This window comes from Astatotilapia calliptera, chromosome 13 (genome assembly GCF_964374335.1).
Source record: "Astatotilapia calliptera chromosome 13, fAstCal68.1, whole genome shotgun sequence".
NCBI lineage: Eukaryota > Metazoa > Chordata > Actinopteri > Cichliformes > Cichlidae > Astatotilapia > Astatotilapia calliptera.
This window is the reverse complement of record NC_137434.1, coordinates 12,105,514-12,125,853: the sequence shown is the minus strand read 5'-3', so window position 1 is coordinate 12,125,853 and position 20,340 is coordinate 12,105,514. Positions and strand designations below refer to the sequence as shown.

General features: G+C 41.0%; 2 protein-coding genes across 2 annotated transcripts; one reads left to right on the top strand and one right to left on the bottom strand.

Annotated features, from left to right (window-relative positions):
* The first annotated feature begins 4,756 nt into the window (after positions 1–4,756).
* LOC113035484 (uncharacterized) lies at positions 4,757–10,193 on the top strand. Its single transcript, XM_026191085.2, has 6 exons — positions 4,757–4,961; positions 5,713–8,994; positions 9,079–9,258; positions 9,338–9,510; positions 9,615–9,732; positions 9,856–10,193. The coding sequence occupies exons 1-6, from the start codon at positions 4,812–4,814 to the stop codon at positions 10,039–10,041; spliced, it is 4,089 nt and encodes a 1,362-aa protein (XP_026046870.2). The 5' UTR covers positions 4,757–4,811; the 3' UTR covers positions 10,042–10,193.
* A 6-nt stretch (positions 10,194–10,199) lies between these two features.
* Positions 10,200–20,162, bottom strand: zc3h6 (zinc finger CCCH-type containing 6). The gene is made up of 12 exons (XM_026191090.2): positions 19,438–20,162; positions 17,392–17,611; positions 17,130–17,252; positions 16,817–17,045; positions 16,562–16,704; positions 16,347–16,475; positions 16,107–16,221; positions 15,902–16,011; positions 15,598–15,821; positions 15,094–15,509; positions 14,795–14,983; positions 10,200–13,063 (listed from the first exon to the last, which is right to left on the bottom strand). Exons 1-12 carry the CDS (start codon positions 19,521–19,523, stop codon positions 11,568–11,570), a joined length of 3,480 nt encoding a protein of 1,159 aa, XP_026046875.1. The 5' UTR covers positions 19,524–20,162; the 3' UTR covers positions 10,200–11,567.
* Between the last annotated feature and the right edge of the window lie 178 nt (positions 20,163–20,340).

The window sequence follows — 20,340 nt, the reverse complement described above, 5'->3', positions numbered from 1 at the left end:
ATATATAAACAGTGAGAAAATTAAAATGTGGTAATATGGGAATCGCTGGTGCCTTGGTCCCCCTACTTCTGGCACCTGTTGCTCAGTACTCATAGGTCATACCCTACCCATTTTTGAACTTTGTTTTGATGTTAACTGCAAAGTTTTGTGTGTCTGTACTTTGCACATTTGCAACCCTATCTAGCTGAACAAACAGATAAATTCATGTAATCTTTAAAAAAAACCCAAAAACTTCAATTATGCTCCAAAAAAAATTCAATTTAAGAGTCAAAAGCTTTAACAATGCATTGGGTGACAAGATTTACATTAAAATAGATATGCAGTATATAAGTATAAAGTACCTTTTGGTAATTTCTTTAGTAGACCAGTCAGATTTAAACGTGCAATGCCAAAGAACTAAAACTTTATCGTCACTTTATTGATCACTATGATTGCTTCGCTCTAAAATGTGCTGTATAGATCTTCTGACACCATTTACTTCCACTGGTAATACAGCGTATACTGTACACATCCACGCCTTCCCTCTGCATCTGTTAAACTGTTGCTATGTATTAATGCAGAGAAACCAACACTTGACTTTTTTTTTCTTTTTCTTTTTTTGGTAAAGTTTAACTGTGATGATTATACTTTGTTTTTATGTTTGTCACCTTTAATCGCATCGTTATTTGGGGTTTTGTTCTGAGTATACTACTGTCACTGAATATCATTTCCATTATAGTGTGCTGTACGTTTGATGTTTAAAATCATGTTCCAGCTGTATATTTATCTGTTGATGAATTTTAGAATGAAGTCTCTTGTTATCAACGTGGCTCCAGTGTTTGCTGCTTATTTGTGGTGAATGGTGCTCTCTGCTGGCAGCTTTTCTTCAGTCGCACCAAACAAAATTCAACAATGGGGAAAAACACAAAACTGCTTGTTCAGGTTTTTAGAAAATGCTATTTGGGGGGAAATACTGTTAAAAATATATTTTAATAAACTTTTCACTGATCATTTACACTAAGTACATTTATAAGTAGATGTTCTTAGATTATTAGAGCTGAAATAACAACCAGTCCACAGAAAATGACCATTCTGATCAGCTAAAAATCCCCAAAATGGCAAATATATATTTATATTTTGATCTTGTGTCATTGGGAATTAAATATCATTGATTTTTTGTTCTTTTGGGCTACAAAACTTTATCTTTATTTTAAAGGGCTACAGTGGATTCGTTGGGTGCTGATGACTTTTTATACAAATGTATTGATACAGTATGATGGTGTAATATCATGAGTTTTAGAAAAGACTACCATTTAACCTGAAAGTATAAAAAAAATCCAAATTAGCTCATATCTTAAGCACTGAAAATAACGTGAATGCATTTTAAAGGAACCCTGGTCAGAAACAACATGTTATGTACAATATTCAATGTTCTAATGTCCTCTTTCTATTTTGCTAAGAGTTTTCCCATATCTTCTTGAAGATCCTAATAATTTGCTACTATACTTTCACTGACCATGTGCCAGAAAACTGTAAAACTCTCTTTAAAAGTTCAACCACACCTGTGATGAAGTGTCACATAAACAATACTGGCTCTTCAATACCATATAGTATATTTAGGTTTAGGTTTGCTAACAAAGCATTATCTCAAAGAATATGGCAACTAATCAGTCAATACATTAAAGCTTGATGAAGCTGCGTGCTGTTGATCAGGTGACACCAGTTGCTATGAAACACTGAAGTCAAGAACAAGCTGCTGTGGTGAGCAAATCAATTATTAAAAAAGCTACCACGCTAAATACAGCAGGAATACAACAACATTTATGGTACTCACTTTCTTTTGACCAGAGAGAATCAGTCTCTTAACTATGTCCTCGTTGTTCGATCATGGGTTGATCAGGACTGTAGCAGTTGAGCAGGTGGTTGCACCAATTGCAATTCATATATGCCACCTGGTGTTGCTGTGTGACAGCGCAGAGGAACCTGAACAATTCAGCCAGCTGGAGGGGGCAGCTCAGACTGTGGCTAAAGCTACTGAGAACATGGCAGCAGTGGCTTCCAGGTATGTGAAAATCATAATGTATAATACTTCAAATGAAGCAATAGCCTGCAGAGAGGAAAAAAGTATCTTTCAGTTTAACCTTTTCTTGTAATTTCCTGCATCTTTGGAGCTAAAAGAGGCCACCCAAACACATAAGATATCAATGGAAAGGCCAGGATGTCCTCTATTGGGGACATCAGGACTTAGACGGGTAGCTCAAATAAGTCACAAGATATAGACAAATGTCCATTACACAGGATCTAAATGAATAAGCTGGCTCTCAGGAGGATATAGGAAAATCAAATTTAATTATTTAATCTGTATGAAACTGAAATGTGTAATACAACCCAAATTGGGGAAGAGTTAGAATACTTATGTAAGAGAATGCAGAGATTTGTAAATCTCAGGCATTATTCACAATAGAACATAGAACACAAATTAAATGTTTGAACTGAGAAAAAGTACAATTTCAGGAAAAACATTAGCTCATTTTGAATTTTATGGATGCAACATGTCTCAAAAAACTGGGATGAAGGCAACAAAACTGGAAAAATAAGTGGTACTCAAGGGACATTTTACAGTTAATTAGATAAACTGGCAACAGGCTGGTGACATAAATAGGCATATGTTTTGTTTATTTAAAAGGGAAAATGTATTTTAGTTAATTTGAGCACTTAAATTCATCTTGTAAAAATGCCAGATTTAGAGTGGCTGGGTTTCCCAACTTTGGATAAAAATAATATAGCAGAGGCAGCAACTTGTAGACTAATAATGTGGACAAATTAACCCCAACAAACACCGTGCTATGTGATTTAAACACTTTCATAATTAAAGAAGAAACCATTTAACAACAAAGTAATGTCTTTTGTGTTAACTCGTTTTTTAAAAGCATGATTACAAAACAATTAAAATGAAAATAAATATGTTGGTCTGCTGGTAGTGAAACACAGGCTCCTCTGGTGACTCTTAGAGGGAGGAGGGGACCTCAGAAAATAGCAGCTGTTAATGGCTTTTTGAACTGGGTGGAGGTGTTAACAATCCACATGAGGACTTCAAAGATCTGCTCCAGTCTAATCTTCATACTGGGTATTCTACAAACACAGCACTGCAACTTTAGACTTTAGACACAAGGTTGGACAACTTGAGTCATTTTTGTTTTATTTATTTGTTTTATTTTGTTATGTTTTTTTTTTTTTAAATGAAGGCAGCAGATTTGTTTTTAGCGTTAAAGTGTGGGGCAGTGATGCTAGTGTTAGCGTTGTTAGCTTCAAGAGGCTAGTGGAGGATTAGGGCTTCATTTAAGGTCCCGTCATATTCTTCTTATACCTGATTTAATCATCTAAGACATTTTAAGGAAGTGAAGATCAAGTTAAAATGTCCTTGTGTACCACCAAGATTTCCTTTAAAGCTCTCCTTAGCAGTAGCAATACTACTGGGCCAAACACAGAGAAATTCAGGTGGCTAGCCCTTCTCTATCCGGTTGTTCAGTGATGACGCGACGAATCCTACTTCCGGGTCTAAAGTAGTCTGCGTTTAATATGGCTTTTGTGTTGTTAACATGTTTAATGTTATGTATTTTCTTTTATTTGATCTCAAAAAGCTCCTAAAACAGTCAGTGATCCCTGTTGACCTCCCTCGGCTTTTATTACCGCTAATCATTTATTTAAGCTCAGTTTTTAAAACCTTAGGATGTAACTACAGCCCAGCCCATGCAGCAGTATATGACTGACTAACCTCGTATTGTGGATGGATTATCTCAGTTGTTCTCCTGGCTGAAGTTTGGTCCTTTTACAGCATCCTGCCATGCGATTACATTTGTTTCTGACCACCGAGAACACTCACGTTAACTTTTATCGAGTGGAAAAAAAAGTTAGCTTGTTTATATTATGCTAACATAGCTATGTCGCTAGCGGTCACGTAGCACATCATTATATACCAGCTAGCCCAACTTCAGTAACCCTACAAACGTCACTGCTGTTTAGTTTTCTGTCTTCATTTATGCTGGAAGTGATAGCAGAGCTGTACGTTTTAATTTGTTTCCAAAACCCCGCAGTCAGGACATGCTATATTGTATTTAGATAGAAGCTAGCGAGCTAACTCCCTGCTAACTTCTAACTCCGTTAAATGTCATAAATTCCGTTTTCATGGATGCCTGGATGTTAAACTCAATTGTTACACCTGGTAGAGCAGAACGCTGATCATTTTATTAAAGATGAAAGACTTTAGACAGTTTTTCAACTCTCAGTAATGCCACAGTGATCGTTTGATATATGGACCTGCAGCGGAGTTTAGACCCAGACACGGCTAGTGACGTCAGACTGAACAACCGGATAACCAATCAGATGGCTCATTTCCACTGTTCCTTTTAATTAAATTCTTTTTCCATTTCAAGTATTTATTGATGGCTTAATAATTCATTTAGAATTATTAGCTTACCTTTTGTTGTCTATTAAATCATTTAGTAAGGTGTAATTATTAGTGAAGAGTTAACAATTATTTCATAAATACTTTGTTAAATGAATATTTTATTTCATTATTATTTAATAATTCATGAACAGCTCTAATCTCATATTCCTTCATAACATGTCTCAGCTTAAACATTTTATTTTTTATGTCTTCTATTATGAATAAATGTGAGTTTGTGAGCTCTGTAAATAATTGCCTTTTGTTTTTATTTACTGTTTATACAGCATCCCAGCTTGGTTGGAATTGTGTTTGTATATATTATCTGATGAACAGCAGACTCTTTACTTCTAGGCAAATACGTGAGACGGAGGATGAAGTTTTTCACATGGAGATGTCCTCCCTGCTAGAGTCATTCGCTGTGTGTGGGCAGCATGTCCTGCTGGCAGCTCAGAAACTGAGTATCCAGCCAAGTTTAACTGAACACAGAGAGGAGCTCGTCACTGCTACACAAAACGTTTTCCTCGGAATAGTCAAGGTAAAGTAGACAAAGAAAAGAAAAAGCTTTCTGCAACTGTCCTAAAAATTATACCCAAATTAAAGCAGAGAGAAAACAAATAAGGTTAAAGCACTTAAAGGTTTCATTAGATTCATCTTAGGCAGCTACATCTGCTTTTACTTTCTCAGAGGTTTCTTAAATGTTGACATTATTTAAAAACAACAGAAGACTCCCACACCGTCTGTTTTTAATTCACATGTGGAGAATCTCAGCAACTCAGCCATCATCTTTAGCCTTCTGGTGCTGTTGTGTAAAGAACATTTTTTTTCCATCGTTAATTTTTAAGTACAGTAATTCTTTCCTGTTAGCTACTCACTGACTTTATCTGACAATGTAGAAACTTTCTCCTCTGTTTCACTTTCAAAGTCTGAGCTGGCATAGCAACATATAATTCCGAGCATTATAACGATTTTAGCATTGAATCTGAATCACAGTTTGGAAGCTCAGAAACCAAATTTCATGGCGATCCAAAGGGCAGCTGTTCATACAGTTCACTGAAGGTTTTCAGCCAAATGCAGCATAAAACCAAAGAGGCTCACCAAAGCCTATAGATGGATGTGTTTACATTTTGTCGTATTCTGTCAAAGCTGTTGAAATATTTCGATCATGGCCAAAATCTTTTAACTTATTGATTTACTGACAGTCTGACACCGTATTTTCATACTTCTTAAACAGGTACAGTAAGCTGTAGAGCAGCAGTAACACAGTGACTTGTGCCTTCTGCTCCTAGGTTCTGTTGGTGGATGATGATGCTGCTGTAAGGAAAGTTATAGCTGCTGCTGATCAGGTTTTGGAGTGTCTCTCTGAAGTTGGCTCCTCCTCAGATATCAAGTCTCTTCTTAAATCTTTCCAAATGTTTTCTGAGGCTCTTCTTGCCTTTAACAGACTGACAATGGAGAGAGCAAATTCCTTACGGGATCCCAGACAAACCAAACAACTCCTCGATTCCTTGGACACCCTGAGGAGGTGCATCTCCATGCTGCACACAGCCATGTGTACAACCATCAAACACCCTACCAATGAGCAAGCCCGAGAAGCCAAGAGGTACATTCTGGACAAAGTTCAGAATACTGTTGGTGACATTACAGCAACCCTCCAGAGTGACTGCCATGGAGGACCACTGGGGCCTTGTGGGTATTATACCTGGAAAAGTAACAGTCTATTACAACTGCTCACTAGTCCCTCCACCTCCTCAATCCGAGACAGCAGCTTTGACTGCTTGGTCAGAGATCTTGTGTTTCATTGCATGGTCGTGGCAAACATGTCTCGCAGAGACTTTCAGCAAAGAGTGGTTTTCCACTGTCGTCACATCCTGCAGTTCTGGTCTGACATAAAAAGGATTTTAAAGTCTTCTGAGGATTCTGCACAGAGCTTTGAGAAGACCTGCATTTTCCTGCGCCAGCAAATACTAATGCTTGACAAAACTTTGATGACTACAGTTCTGTATCAAGTCATGGACATACTTCTTGCGGCTTCCTCCACAGCTGAGCAACTTTTAGGACACATCTTGCTTTTAGATTCCTCTACAAAGCTGGATCTGAACTTTATTCAGTCGGAAGTTGAGGATTTAATTTCCTGCACTGACAGACTAATCCAGGTCGCCAATTTTACCTCAGCTATGGCTCTCGATGCTAAGAGTTTAGAGAATGTGGAAAATTCCCGAGCATGCCTTTCGAGACTCAGGGCTCGAATCGCTCCCCTTTCGCTGGAGCTGGCAGATAATTCAATGCAAACTGCTCAGAAGCTTCGTGAAGTGTGTCAGAAATGGGAAGAGGAGACTGAGCAGCTTCAGGATGCTTTCAGTGATGTGATGGACATTAGGGAGTTCACCAGTATAGCTGTTAATGAGATGGTGAGTGATCGCCATGGATGTGACACAGCATACAGAGAACAAAGCTATGAACAGTTTAATGAACATGCAGCAAACCTCATTGGTCACATGAAGCTGGCGATTCACTCAGTGAGGAGGCATTTGGATAGAAGTGACGAACCCATCTACAGGAACGGCCTTTTGGTCCTCCTGAAGCAGGTTCAGTCATCTCAAGCCAAAGTAGCTGAGTCAGTCAGAAGCATGCTTAATGGATCCACGCTGAACGTGGAGGCATATTCTACATTTAGTGACAGCGTTTCCACCGTCATTGAGCATTTTAAGGTGCTTAGATCAGGATTGGATGGCCAACAGCATCCGCATCTCCTGAGCCCGCTGCGAGAGGGGGCTCGTCAGCTCGAAATCACACAGCCATGTCTGCCAGTCAAAGACAGCTGTGAACTGAGTGTGGACGATATGTTAAGAGGCTCGGATATTCCTTTTTTTGAAGTTTTGGAAAGAGAAACCAAACATGAGGAGAAGCACACAGATCAGGGACCCATAAAAGCCGAACCAGACCATAAAGTTGACAGCGATGATTTAACGTTCCCAGCTGTCTCAGATGAGCCTAAACTGATTCTCAAGCCTCTCAAATTTGACCTTTTACCCCTCTTGTATGAAGTTGTAACTGTGACTAAAGGGAAAGACGTGACACTGCTCAACCAGGCCTGCACCAGTGTTCTTGAGCTGTCAAACTGTTATGCCCAAGCTACAAAGGAGGCCTTGGTCATTGTCGATGCAGTTGACTGTCAGACTTTGGAAATCTTTAGGGCCGAGCTGGTATCCCTGACTCCACTGCTCGTCCAGACAGCTCAAGAGACGGCGATGAGCTCAGCGATGAGTACGGAGAGCATCTTTAAGCACAGCACACAGTTTTCTGACCTTATTAATAACATTCGAAAGGTTTTGCTGCCAGCAGCTGGGACCTGGTATCACACTGTTTATAATGAGCTGCAAGGGAATCTACCAAATATACCAGCCAGTTCTGCACAGCAACTCAATGAAGCAATGACTTTATGTGCTGACGTGGTCCAACTCTTGACATCTTCAGATTTAACCACACAAAGTGATGGTCAAGAAACATTGAGGGTTTTACACAGCAAGCTTACCAAAGCACAGAACAACACAAGGCAACTGATAGAGTTTTCCTCCGCATATGAAGGACAGTCAGATCAGCTAGAGGCACTTTGTATCCTCTGGAGTCTCTCCATTCAGATTTTGCTTAATTCTCTGGATAAGATTTTGGGAACATCGACTGCACTGAACCATTTGAACCCTCAGAAACAGCTCTCAGTGTTGTCTGAGAACTCGCTCCGAATCCAAGAGGCAACCAGGCTCACAAGCATAAACTGCAGAAGTGCTTATAAATCAAAGGAGTTAACCAGATACCAGGATGAACTGAAAAACCTGACTGAGGACTACCTTAAAGCTGCAGAAGAATTTGATTTAATGCCAGGCGTGGTGCACCTTGCAAAATCGGAATTCTTCCAGAGAAAACTTTTGATTAAAATTCGAGTGCTTTTTGGTCATTTAAGCAAAGTGAATAAGGACTATGATACTACATTTCAAAATCTTCTCACAATTGCTCATTTCGCTGCTGAACACTTCAGAGAGAACAACGCAGAAGATGCAGAGCAAAGGTTTGAACATGCGGCACAAACGCTTATTGAAAATGTAAAATCTGCTACCAGAAGAGTGGAGGACAGCTTAAATTACATCCATGACCCACGCACTCGCTCCAATCTGAGGTCCATTAATGACCACCTGTCTTTTCAGATCTCAGATATAATCTGCAGGGCGAGGCTCATGCTAGAGACTCACTACATTTGTGACACACTCAGTCTGGATGTGCAGACACGCTGTTGGTCAGCAAAAGCTCATTACGTGATGGAAGAGATCAGGAAGCAAGAAGGGATTCACCAAGAGGTTAAAGAGTACATAAAGGCTGGACTACAGGGGAGAGCACCTGAGGATATTAGCAAAGTTTTGGCTAAAATCCCAACTAAAGTCAAAGAAGTGGAATTTACCTCTGACACAACAATAAATTCAAACCAGAAAGGCATTAAAGAAAATGTAGATGCTGCAAAAAGTAACATAAATATGGCATCTGGGGCCAAATATGGACCTGGAAATACTAAAAAGGATGTAAGTATCGCATAATTGATCAGATTTTATTGTGTAATAAATCCATCATGTCGCAATAAACCATGTCCTAATTCTTCTCTGCAGGATAGTGCTGCATCTGGCTTGTGCCAAGAAGTCTCTTCCCTGACCTACACCTCCCTTTTTCTAAAGCAAGAAAGCAACAGCTGGGATCCCAAGGACAACAGAATAGTCCAGGTGACCAGGAAGATGGCCGACACAGTATGTTACATGACTCAGTATCTGAAGAAGAAAGGCCCAATAGCGGTAATGCCAACTAAAGGTCCCTCCACAACCGTCAACTAGATTTGCAGGCAAACTAATCTACAATCTTGTTTTTCTTTAGAATAAAGAGGCTTTTGTTTCTGCAGCCAAAGATGTGATCTCAAACTGCCAGTCAGTTACCCAGTTTATCAGAGTTATTGCCAACCACAGCCTCGACAAGCAGTGTGCAGTTGAACTCTCGCTAATTGTTGAGCAGATTCTCACCATCACAAATCAGCTCAGCATCATTTCCAGGTCAGGAAATTTCAAGCAGAAATCACACACCGAAAACTAATAAAAGAAATGTTGAAAGGGGAAAAAAAGAAACGTAATATGAGTATTTTCTTCTGCCTGCAAAGTGTCAATGCTGTGACTCCTGGGTGCAAATCTTCTGATGAGATCCTGGTAAAGAATGCACAAAATCTGCTCCAGACAGTCTTACGTGGGGTTCGAGCTGCAGAAACAGCATGCATTAAAGTAAATCCAACACCACAAGCACAAGCAGCAACTCTGGACTACAAATATATGATTCAGTGGCATCTTTTTATTATGCCCTATGAATTGCTTCCTTAAAACTGAACACTTGCACTCTGATTTCAGGGTCTGAAGCAGCCTGAGCCAAATTCGGATGGTGCAGAGGCTACAGCTTTGTGTTTCCAGTGGAAGAGAAACCTGGAGATCCATCGAGCCCAGCAGACCTCTAACCCAGATACAGATGAGCTGGGACTGAGGAAGACGTCGGCGCACCCTTTAGCCCCAAGTCTTGCCCCACAGGTTAATGTATAAGACAGCTACAACTGTATTTTGAAAAGGAAGAAAATAATGTTTCATGCATAAGCTGTGTGTCCTGCTCCGAGAAATCAGCTGCATGAATTGTATTAGAGCTGGTGGTTAAAAAAAGAAGCACAGCACGCACACTAAAATGACACATTGCAACACTGGTGTGTGGTTCTGAAATAAAACTGGTGCTGTTTCCTGTCTTTATTCCAGATATTTGTAACAAACTCACTGAAACGACTGGCATGTGTTGTAAAAATATCAGACAATATTATGACAACCATAACCACCATACCGACCCACGCTGACATAAAAAAAACACCCCAAAACACACTGTACACATGATACAAAATAAGCATTTACAATGTGAATCATGAAAAGAACTTTAAAAAAAAAAAAAGGAAATAGCTTAGTTTCAGTCAAACAGGAATACCTCAAATTACAGACGGAGAACTCTGACCTAAACAAACCAATATTACCAAACAATATTCCATCTTACGTCTACAACTTTCAGTCTTTGTAGCACATGTATATTTATAGCCTCTTTTAGGTTCATATTCGACAAAATTCAACAGTAAAAATAGTCATCAAGGTCACATTTGTAACATATATACATACAACTGCAGTGTTATTAAGATAGTACTACTTTTCTGTATAATACACTGGAAAACTTTATCGATTTCTTATGCTGACTGACAGCGTGTTGGAAAACACGTAACATTTTCCCTGCTACTTACAAGCTTCTTCGAGAGATGTGAGGAGCAGCGATGTTTGTTAGAAAAGGTTAAAACATCCTCAAAAGATTCAGACCGCCTGAACCAAAAAACAATGTAGTCACTAAAGACGGAAATTGTCTATTTTAGTGCAAAGACTTCTGCAAGCTAGCTTAGGTGTAGAGTTTCAAAAGTGTGAAAAGGGAAAATTAGACTAATGTAATCGAAAACTCACATTGAAAATATTCAATTTTGATTATCTGACCCGAACGCATAAGCAACTGAAAAATGACAAATGTAAATGGTTTAAAAAAAATCCCTTATCATAAAGACAGGCATCAACATATACAGTAGATCTCAATATATGAAAGTGTCCGTGAATAAATATGTAAATACAAAAATCCCCCCCCCAGGAAATTATTGTGTTTTTGATTACTTTGTATAATCTCTCTGCGTGGAAAGTGACTATCAGGTCGTTCAATGGAACGAGCCCCAAGCTGACTTAACAACACCTGGGTCAGGCTTTAGTAAAACTTTCACATCTTTTTATTTCCTCTGATTGTTTAGAACGTGTGTAAAAATGACACAATAGAAACCTTACCATACACGCATTCAAAACACGCCTCTGAGCTTTAATATGACATAGTTACAGGGAACTATACTCTGTGTCTGTATCCAGCATCATCTCCTTACTGATAAATGTGTGGCGTAGTGTTTGGTTTTCTACAGCATCATATAAAGAAATAAATAGATTTATGTAAAGCTAAATAAAGATTAATGTGTCATCAACAAACATATCTGTTGCAATCAACAGTTGAGTGTTTACTGACAGAAAGGGGAAGCAGTGGGGTCAAAAGTCTTGAACACATCTTTAAGTGTCCTGTCATCTGCCTCCTCCTCTTCCTCCTCCTCTGGATCTTCTTGTTTCGGTTCTTTCTCTGGAGCTGCCTCCTCTTCCTGCTCCTTCTTGTCCTCTGCCTCTTCCTGTGCTCCTGTAGAGCCCTGTCCTCCCTGTTTAGCTTGCCTCGGGTCAGTGTACTGGGGTCGGATTAGCCCAGCCAGAGCCTGGATGGGGAGATTATGTACAGCAGGGGGTTTGACAGGTGAGGCAGGAGGCACAGTGGGAGAAGTGGAAGCTGGAGTGTGATCTGCAGCATCTGTGCTTTTAGCCTCTTCGAACGAGCCGCTTCGTTGGGTTGGTGATAGAGACGGTGCTGGAGTGCTGTCTTTCTTAGCAGCCTGTTTAAGAATCCCCGCCTTTTTAGGAGGCTCAAACTGCTCCTTCTGAACTTGCTCGGTTTGGGAACGAGGATCATACAGGCTGATGCCTCCCAGGATCGTAGTGGGACTCTCCAACCCTCCACCAGAGGACGCCAGTCGAGGAGCATAAGGTGGAAGCTTCTCTGGCTCTGGCTTGGCTCGGGCAGCGTGAGGAGAGGGACTGGCACTGGCCTTCTGTAACCTGGGGTCCAAAAGTCCTGCCCCAGAGGACTGCTCTTTCGGACCCAGCAGCTTGGAGTCCAGACTGGCTGTACGTTTGAGTCTGGGGTCCAAAGACTTTTGCTGGCGTGGGTCTACAGGTCTCTCTGTAGAAGATCGTGACTCTAGAGAACCAGTGGGCAGTCGGCTCATACGTTCCTTCAAACGTGCAGCTGCAAGTCTGGGATCAGATAGCGGAGGGCTGGAGACTGGGGGGTGGTCGGGCAGGCTTGTTCGGTTCATCTGAGCATCAGCAATTAGAGGTGGAAGAGGCAGGTTGATGGAGTGTTCCTGTTTGGGCACTAAGGAGGGGATGAGATCCTCAGGGGTCCACACAACTGTCTGAGCAAAGGCAGGCCGCTGGAGCAGAATGTCAACACGAATATGACTAAACTGCTTTAACTGGCATCGAGGGTCTCTCAGGACCACACCTGGGCTGGCATCTAAAGGAATGAGAACAGCCCTGTCCCTGAGTTCCCTCTCTCCTTCGTCATCCTCCTCTCCTGTAAGAGGCTTTTGATGAACAGGATGGCTCTGCTGCCGATATGAGCTCGGTTCCACTGGTCTCATTTTCCTGGGGTCTCTGGAAAGCCGCGGATCCGAAGCGCCATCTGGCTCCTTTTTCATATCTGGGGGTCGCTGTCTAGGGTCAGCCTTGACACGTGGGTCACTGGGTGGAGCCCTTTCCTTAACGAGGCGGGGGTCACCCAGTGCTGGAGCCACCGGGGCGGTCTTGGGCTGAGACTGCTGCATCTCATTCTGTCTCTTCAGAGATTTAAGAATGGAGGAAACACAGCTCCCATCCTCATCATCGCTCGAGTACCAGTTTGTAGTTTCATCTGCAAAAAAACATGAATAAACAAATAAATCAGATTTAAAGGAGAGTCTTTTTTTTCTGTTTCAAATATCTTTTATTAGAAGCAAGTATCACAGTTGTTACAAGTTAATAGAACTTGTGCCCCCTTTTTCTCTAAACAAAACAAGACAAAACAAAAAGACCCCCCGACTGCCAAAAACTTATATTTTCCCAAGATATGCAAGTAAAGGACGCCAAATTAGTTCAAAATCTTTCACATTGCCATTCATGGTATATCTTATTTTTTCAAGGTGAAGTGTATTTGTAAGCTCTGCAAGCCACATCTTTAACACAGGCCTTTCCAAAGCTGCAGGATCAGTTTCTTTGCGATGATCAGCGCATATGACATAAACCTTTTTTGAGCATGTTGTAAGCTTTGTGTTTCTTTGGAGATCCCAAAGATAATTACTGTTGGATTTGGATCAATCTTGTTTTTAAGAATATTAGATAGATAAGTAAAAATGTCACACCAAAAACCCTGAAGCCTTGGACAAAGTGCAAAACTACTAATGTGTCATACATTTTTTTCAGAGGGGAGAGCAGTCTGGATAAATTTTGTGAAGTCTTTACCTTGAGTAATGTAACCTGTGTACAATTTTATACTGAATTAAGGAACGACGGGAATTAATAAAAAGCGTATTTATGTTGCGTAAGACTTCCTGCCAAAAATCTTCCGATAGGGACATCCCAAATTCCTTTTCCCACTCCTCTTTAATTGAATGAGTTGAAGGTACACTCATCTCCTGTAGTGAGTTATAGAACAATCAGATTCTCTGTTCGAACCCCAGCTATCACTAAGGCATCTATCCAAGGTGTCAGACGGCATGCTTTCAAACTGCGGCAAATGTGTGCGGATATAATTTCGTAGTTGAAGATCTCTAAAAAAATGGCTGCGCGGTAGTCCAAATCTATCTTTTACCTAATTGTTGAAATGACATGAAGGTATCGTTTGAATACAAGTCTTTTAATTTACGAATTCCCAGTTCATGCCACACGTTGAAAGCACCGTCTGCACATGATGGAAGGAAAGAGGGGTTAGCTGTAACAGACATACTCATTGATAATGGTTTCAGTTTAAAGTGCTTAATTATTTGTTTCCAAATTCGCAAAATGGTATGGATCACTGGGTTATAATTATAGTATGCACTTGTCAAGGGAGTAGGAGAAAGTAATATTCCACCAACATAGTAAGGAAGGCAGTCCTCCCGCTCCATCTGCAGACCATGGGGGAGTAACGCTGTATCATCCAGTAAGAGGGAAATTATTCTTAAATTTGATGCCCAGTAATAATGCATAAAGTTAGGTAGTGCAACTCCTCCAAGGGATCCGTGTTTGCAAAGATGTTCTTTTTTATTCTATGTGTTTTGTAGTTCCATATAAACGGCATAATAATTGCATCCAGCTTTTTGAAGAAAGCTATGGGCAGGAAAATTGGGATATTTTGGACCAAATACAGATATTGCAGGAGAAAGACCATCCTTATTGAGTTCACTCGTCCTATCAATGAGAAAGGGAGTGTCCTCCAAAACTGGATGTTGTTTTTTAGCTTCTACCAGTAGAGGTAGAAAGTTTAAAGGAGAGTCTTTTTGGTGTTATCTGTGTATAAGCACTTATTTCGATAATTCTGAGTTGTGTAGGTCACTTTGTTCCAATCTTGCTCCCTGGGTTTCATTTAATCTTAATTAACTCAATAAAGCTGTCCATGGACACTTGCCTCTGCTTGCATTTTCATCCTGGCCATCTGCTCTCTGTGCTTCACTCCCTTGTGGATTTGACTCTTGTTGTTGCTGCTGCTGTGTCAGGTGTAAAAGGATGGCTTTCTGTACTGCTGGTGGTAAAGACTGCAACTGTGACTCTGCACCAATCTGTTGCTGGAGGTTCTGTATGAAAGCCAGACTAGGGTCTACCAAATTGAAAAAAAAACACAGACACAAAGTTTTGCAAAGTCAGTAACAAGTAAAAGGCAGTTAACCTATAAGAACAGCTTATTAATTATATGCTTATATGACTCACCTCCTTGTTGACCAATGGTCTGGTTTCGGAGGAAGCTGCTAAGGAAGTCTACTGGGTTCTGACCCGCAGATGGAAAGGGGAAGAGATTTGGTGCTATCTCTAGATCTGGTATAGGGGGAAATGGAGGCCTCTGTATATTCATCTGCGGGTTGATATTAGGTCGGTTTCCATGGAAGGGTGGCGGCTGACTGGATGGGATCGGCGGCTGCATTGGAAATCCATGCGGCAGGTGCTGCCCTGGTGGGCTTTGTGGCATCGGTGGTGCAGCGGTGTGACCCACGGGAACGGGTGATCCGGGGGGAGGAACAGGAGGAGCAGAAGAGCCTGAAGGCACCATGCTGCCGCTCTGTGTGTCCTCTGAACCTCCAGTAAACTCACCTGTGCATTCTCCTTGATTCTGAGGGTAGTTGGATCCACTGAAAAACAGAGTGCACTCAGGCTTAGGAGAAAATCAAAAAAATTTTAAAGTCTGACCTGGTTTTGATTACAGATTACTCCAGTTACCTCAGACCGATTTTTTGTGCCAAGTCTACAGTTGGTTGAACCTTGATTTCAAAAAGAGAGGGGATCTTCTTCCCTGCTTGGCTATCTGTAGGACTGCTCTGACCAGGAGTGGGCAGCAGCCCAACCCCAGGAGGAGGCTTTGGAAGTGGGGAAATACCCTGTTTTCTCAGATCCTCCAGCTCCAACTCATCCTCCCTGGCATTCTCCTCTTCAGTATTAATTATCTGAATAAAGACACGGGAAAGAAGAAATAAGATAACCGCTGACAGAACTAAGGATGAGCTTCAACTATATTTCGTTTTACCTTATCGAGCAGCTCCTTGGTCACGTCAGTCAAAGCTTCATGGGAGAATTTGCAGTTGTCTCCTTGATAGCATTTGGCTCCGGTATGAAAGAACTTGCACGGGTATTCATGTGCAATCACAGGTTAAGGAACAGAAATAATTAAAGGGTGCAGTTTATGCAATCCAATTACACGAATATAATTAAGAACTATTAGTGAAGGATATTGTGCATGTAAATGCAGTTATCTCCTTTACTGCAGTATCCTTGAAGATAAAACTTACAAAGCTCCTTTTTCTTATCTGGTACAACAAGCTCGTGTTCAAATTTGCACTGCTCGCCCTGTATGAAGACATCACAAAATGTTTTTTTCTTTAATCTTTTAAGTTAGTTAGGACAGTATTTACCTTACTAAAAGCAGGTTTACGTTATAAAAAAAAAATTAAAGGGCATTAACGCTGCCGTACCTTGATGCACCGACCCTCCAGGAAATACTTGCAGATGTACCTTCCGTTATGTTCAACGGTGTGCTGATTGATAAACTCCTTGCTCATTATTGGCCGCTTCTTCTGGAAACCGGACAAATTTTTTCCTTCCTGTGACACAAAATTAGCAACAGCTAATTCACAGTGCAATTTAAACCAGCGATGGCAGAGTACAGTGAAATATTCAGCTCACATACCTGCGCCATGTCTTCCATCCCCTGTTCTCCCCCTCGACCTCGTCCGCGTCCTCCCCAGGGTTTACCCTTCAGCTTCTTGTTCTTGTTCAGCATCCCACGTCCTCTCCCCGGTCCACTCCCTCTGCCTCTTCCCCTCTGCCCGTCTGGAAATTACATTTTAACAAAAATGAGTAAACTCTCTTCACCCTTAAAGATGTTTGCGATACATCTCTGCCTATGACATTGTTGTGTTTATAATTTAAAAAGCATTCGTACACTGTTGTTGCTTCATCCCCCTCATGTTTCCTCTGTTCATCTGGTCTTTAGCGTGCCGCCCCCTTCCCTGACTCGACGAATCTTTTGACTGCTGATACTCGGACATGTCGTCTTCATAATCATCCTCCTCGTCATCGTAGTCGTACTTGTCGTCGCTGTAGTCGCTGTATTTGTCGAAATCGCTGCTCTTGTACGGTGGGGACCTGTGTGAGTTGCCTCCCTTTGAATGCTTGTGGTCAAAGCAGAGGGAGTGAATTATGTCAGACAATAATGTTTGCATGAATATAAACACTGCGAGCTGTTCTGAACTCACCTGAGAGGACTGGCCATCAGACTCGCGATTAGATCCCAGGCCCTTTCTGCCTTTGGACCTTTCCGGTCGATCGTAGTCAGAGTCGTAGCTGTCGGAGCTGGAGCTGCTTGAGGGGGAGTGATGCTGAGGTGAGGGTAAACAGAAATAAAGAAAAATGAAACATAACATTAATTTTAAATGGGTTAGTTCACATTTATGCTCTAATTGCAAGAGCAGGAGGAGATATTTTAATGCAACAACAAGCTGTACAGTAGCATCTTACTTTCGGTCTGTCACGTCTCCTTCTTTTAGACCTCCTCTTCTCTCGGGTCTTTCTGTATCTTTTCCTGGAGTGTCTGTGAGCCTTTTCCTCTTTCTCTCTAATCTTCTCCTTCTCCTTTTCCTTCTCCTTCTCTTCATTCACCTCCGCGGCCTCCTTGTTGTCCTCTTCAATTCCAATCCCTTCATCATCTATTTCTCCATCTTCCAGTTCACCATCCTCTCTGGAAAGATAAAAGCAATATAAATACTCACTATTGACACTATTTTGGACAGACTTTAAATGTTTACAAATAATACATCAATTGTAGCTATAGTTAAACCAAAAAAGTAATGATTTGGAATAATCGGCTGTTTTTTCTGTTACAAATTTCCAAAAGATCTCAGGTTTGATCCCAGGAGGAGCCACAACTCCCCTGCGGGTCTTGTTATGTAGGGCACCTGATGTAAAAATCAGGCATTAAATGTTATGTTGGAACAGATGATTATCATTACAATCAGAGGATCACTTATTAGTTTGCAGAGCATTACTCATAACTCAGCGTGACCAGGCTATACTTCATACACATGTGGCTTTTTGTAAATACAGTACATTTAGTTGCACCACTAAAGTAGTTTATACAACCTCATCCAAATGTAAAAATTTGATGTTTATCTGCTGTAATTCACATATTTACAACTAAAATTAAACATACTAATACAGACTAAATATTCTAATCAATTTTTAATATGAAACAAAATCCTGGCAAATGTTTCAGAGTTGGCAATCTTTTCATTGTAAATAATTCCAGGTGATTTAGAAATACAGTGCTGGTGGGAGGGTGGAACAAAAACATTATGAAACAGATCCAATAAAGCAATCTAGGTCAGTTTTTACAGATACTAGCTGCCTCTTCCTCAGTCTGAATTAATCCAAAGCTAACATTGTGTATGTAAAGTTGGCTTTTGAGTTAATTGAAGCAGAACAGGCCTCAGGTTTAACAAGAAACATCCATCTAACCACCCATTTTCTTAACGGTTTATCCAGCTTAGGGCCACAGGGCTGTTGGATCCTGTCTCAGCTGTCGCAGAGCAAAAGGTGGGGGACAATCTTTACAGGTCACCATCATCCTCAATGAAAAACATCTGCCAGGCTAAATATTTTATTTCAAATCACCTTTTTCTATTGTTGTAACTGCCTGTACAGCACATCTAACTGAGGACCAAAAGCAAATGATGAAAAATAGTAGCATCAGTGTTAGAAGGCAGTTTATAAGGACCTAATACAACTATGTAAATGTTAAATATTTACATTAAAGTGCATTTTCCAGTGATAAACAACACTAGGTGCTTCAATCATACCCGAAGCCCACACTGGAAATTATGTTTCTGCCCATTTTAAGAATTAAAAACTGTAACAGATGCTCAAAGTCCAGGCTAGAAGTTGAGCCATCAAGTTTTTTTCCAGCCTAACACATGAGCAACTGGTTCACTTGGTTTTCTACAGTGAAAAAAATCTGTGAAATTACTTGATCAAAGATTTTTAACAGAAAACCAAATTGTTTGTCTTGTTTTTGAACATAATGCAAAGCAAATCACAAGGACACAGGTATGGCCTACATCCTGCAGAAGCACATCATCTCAACTCTGCGTGAACCCTGCTTCAGCAATACCGGTAGTTGCCCAGTAGGGGGAGTACAGTATGAGGATGGGCGTGGCATTTACATCATAGTCATTTGCATAGTCTCCTGCAGATGGCAACAATGAAGCCATGAATCCCTGAGCTACAACAACAGAATGATGAGGTCTCTATGTTGCATGGAAATGATCATGAATGAGTCTCATCGACACGGTGATGTGTAATCGAGGCTGTGTGAACAGCGCCATTCAACTGCACCAAAGAGGCATGCAAAAAATATGTTAAGAGAGGGGGGGAAAGAAGTGAAATGTCTCTATATCCCGCAATTCGTGGTTAAAAGAGAAAACAGTAACACAAGCATGTAGACCCACAGCACTGAAATTGAAACGCACAGATGAGCGTATTAATAATTGCACAAGAATATTACTCGACCTTTCATCCCCTGCAAGCTCAGAGTCTGTCATGTTTTTGTCAAGAACAGGGGCTGGGGGACTGGAAACAAGGCTCACAGAAGCCATTGGAGAACGGATCTGCCTCCCTTTTCCCCGGTACAAGAGTGAATTAATTCAGTCACTCAAGGAGACGTTGGTTTGTGAGAGATGCTGGAAGATTTCAGACTGGAAAAGACTCACGGTGTTACATGTCTCGACAGAGACAGTAAACAGACACTCTCCTCTTTCATATCAATGACGTTTTAACTCTGTGAGCGCAGCTTGATACCCCGCTTTGCTAATGTCCCGTCGGTTGACAGCTGCCATGGTGAAATAGAGGAGACGGAGGGAGAAACAGACAGAAATGTAACCATGTTCGTTGATTTCAGCATCTTCATAGGCTTTCTCAACAGGGACATCATCTCAAAATGGCTTCTGAGTTCTGCAGCACATTCCTCGATTATGTATTCTCTGTGTTTTTATACTTCTGTCGGGATCTATCTAACATGGACACAGCAAACTCTGCCCGGCAATTGGTCAAAGCCAGCACGGGTAAGCAGAGCTGCCGTTCTTATTGGTTGAACGCAGTGTCGGTCACTTTCAACATCTGCAACAATGAAATGCATATCGCACTTCGCTTTTCCCTTTGTTTTCACTGTTGTCGCGTGTGTTATGCACTTATAACCATCATACCTTACGCTGCTTAACAAAATTAAAACACCTGAACATAAATATCTGTCGATTTATAAGCACAGACGCATTTCTTGTGTCGTTTAATTTTTTTTTTTACGCGAACGGGCTCGCGTAGTGGGACTTCACGCGCGTGTGCAGTCCCGTCATCGACCAGCAGATGTCGCTTTAACTCTACAAATCGACCCGTAAAGACTAAAGAGTTTGCTCGTAG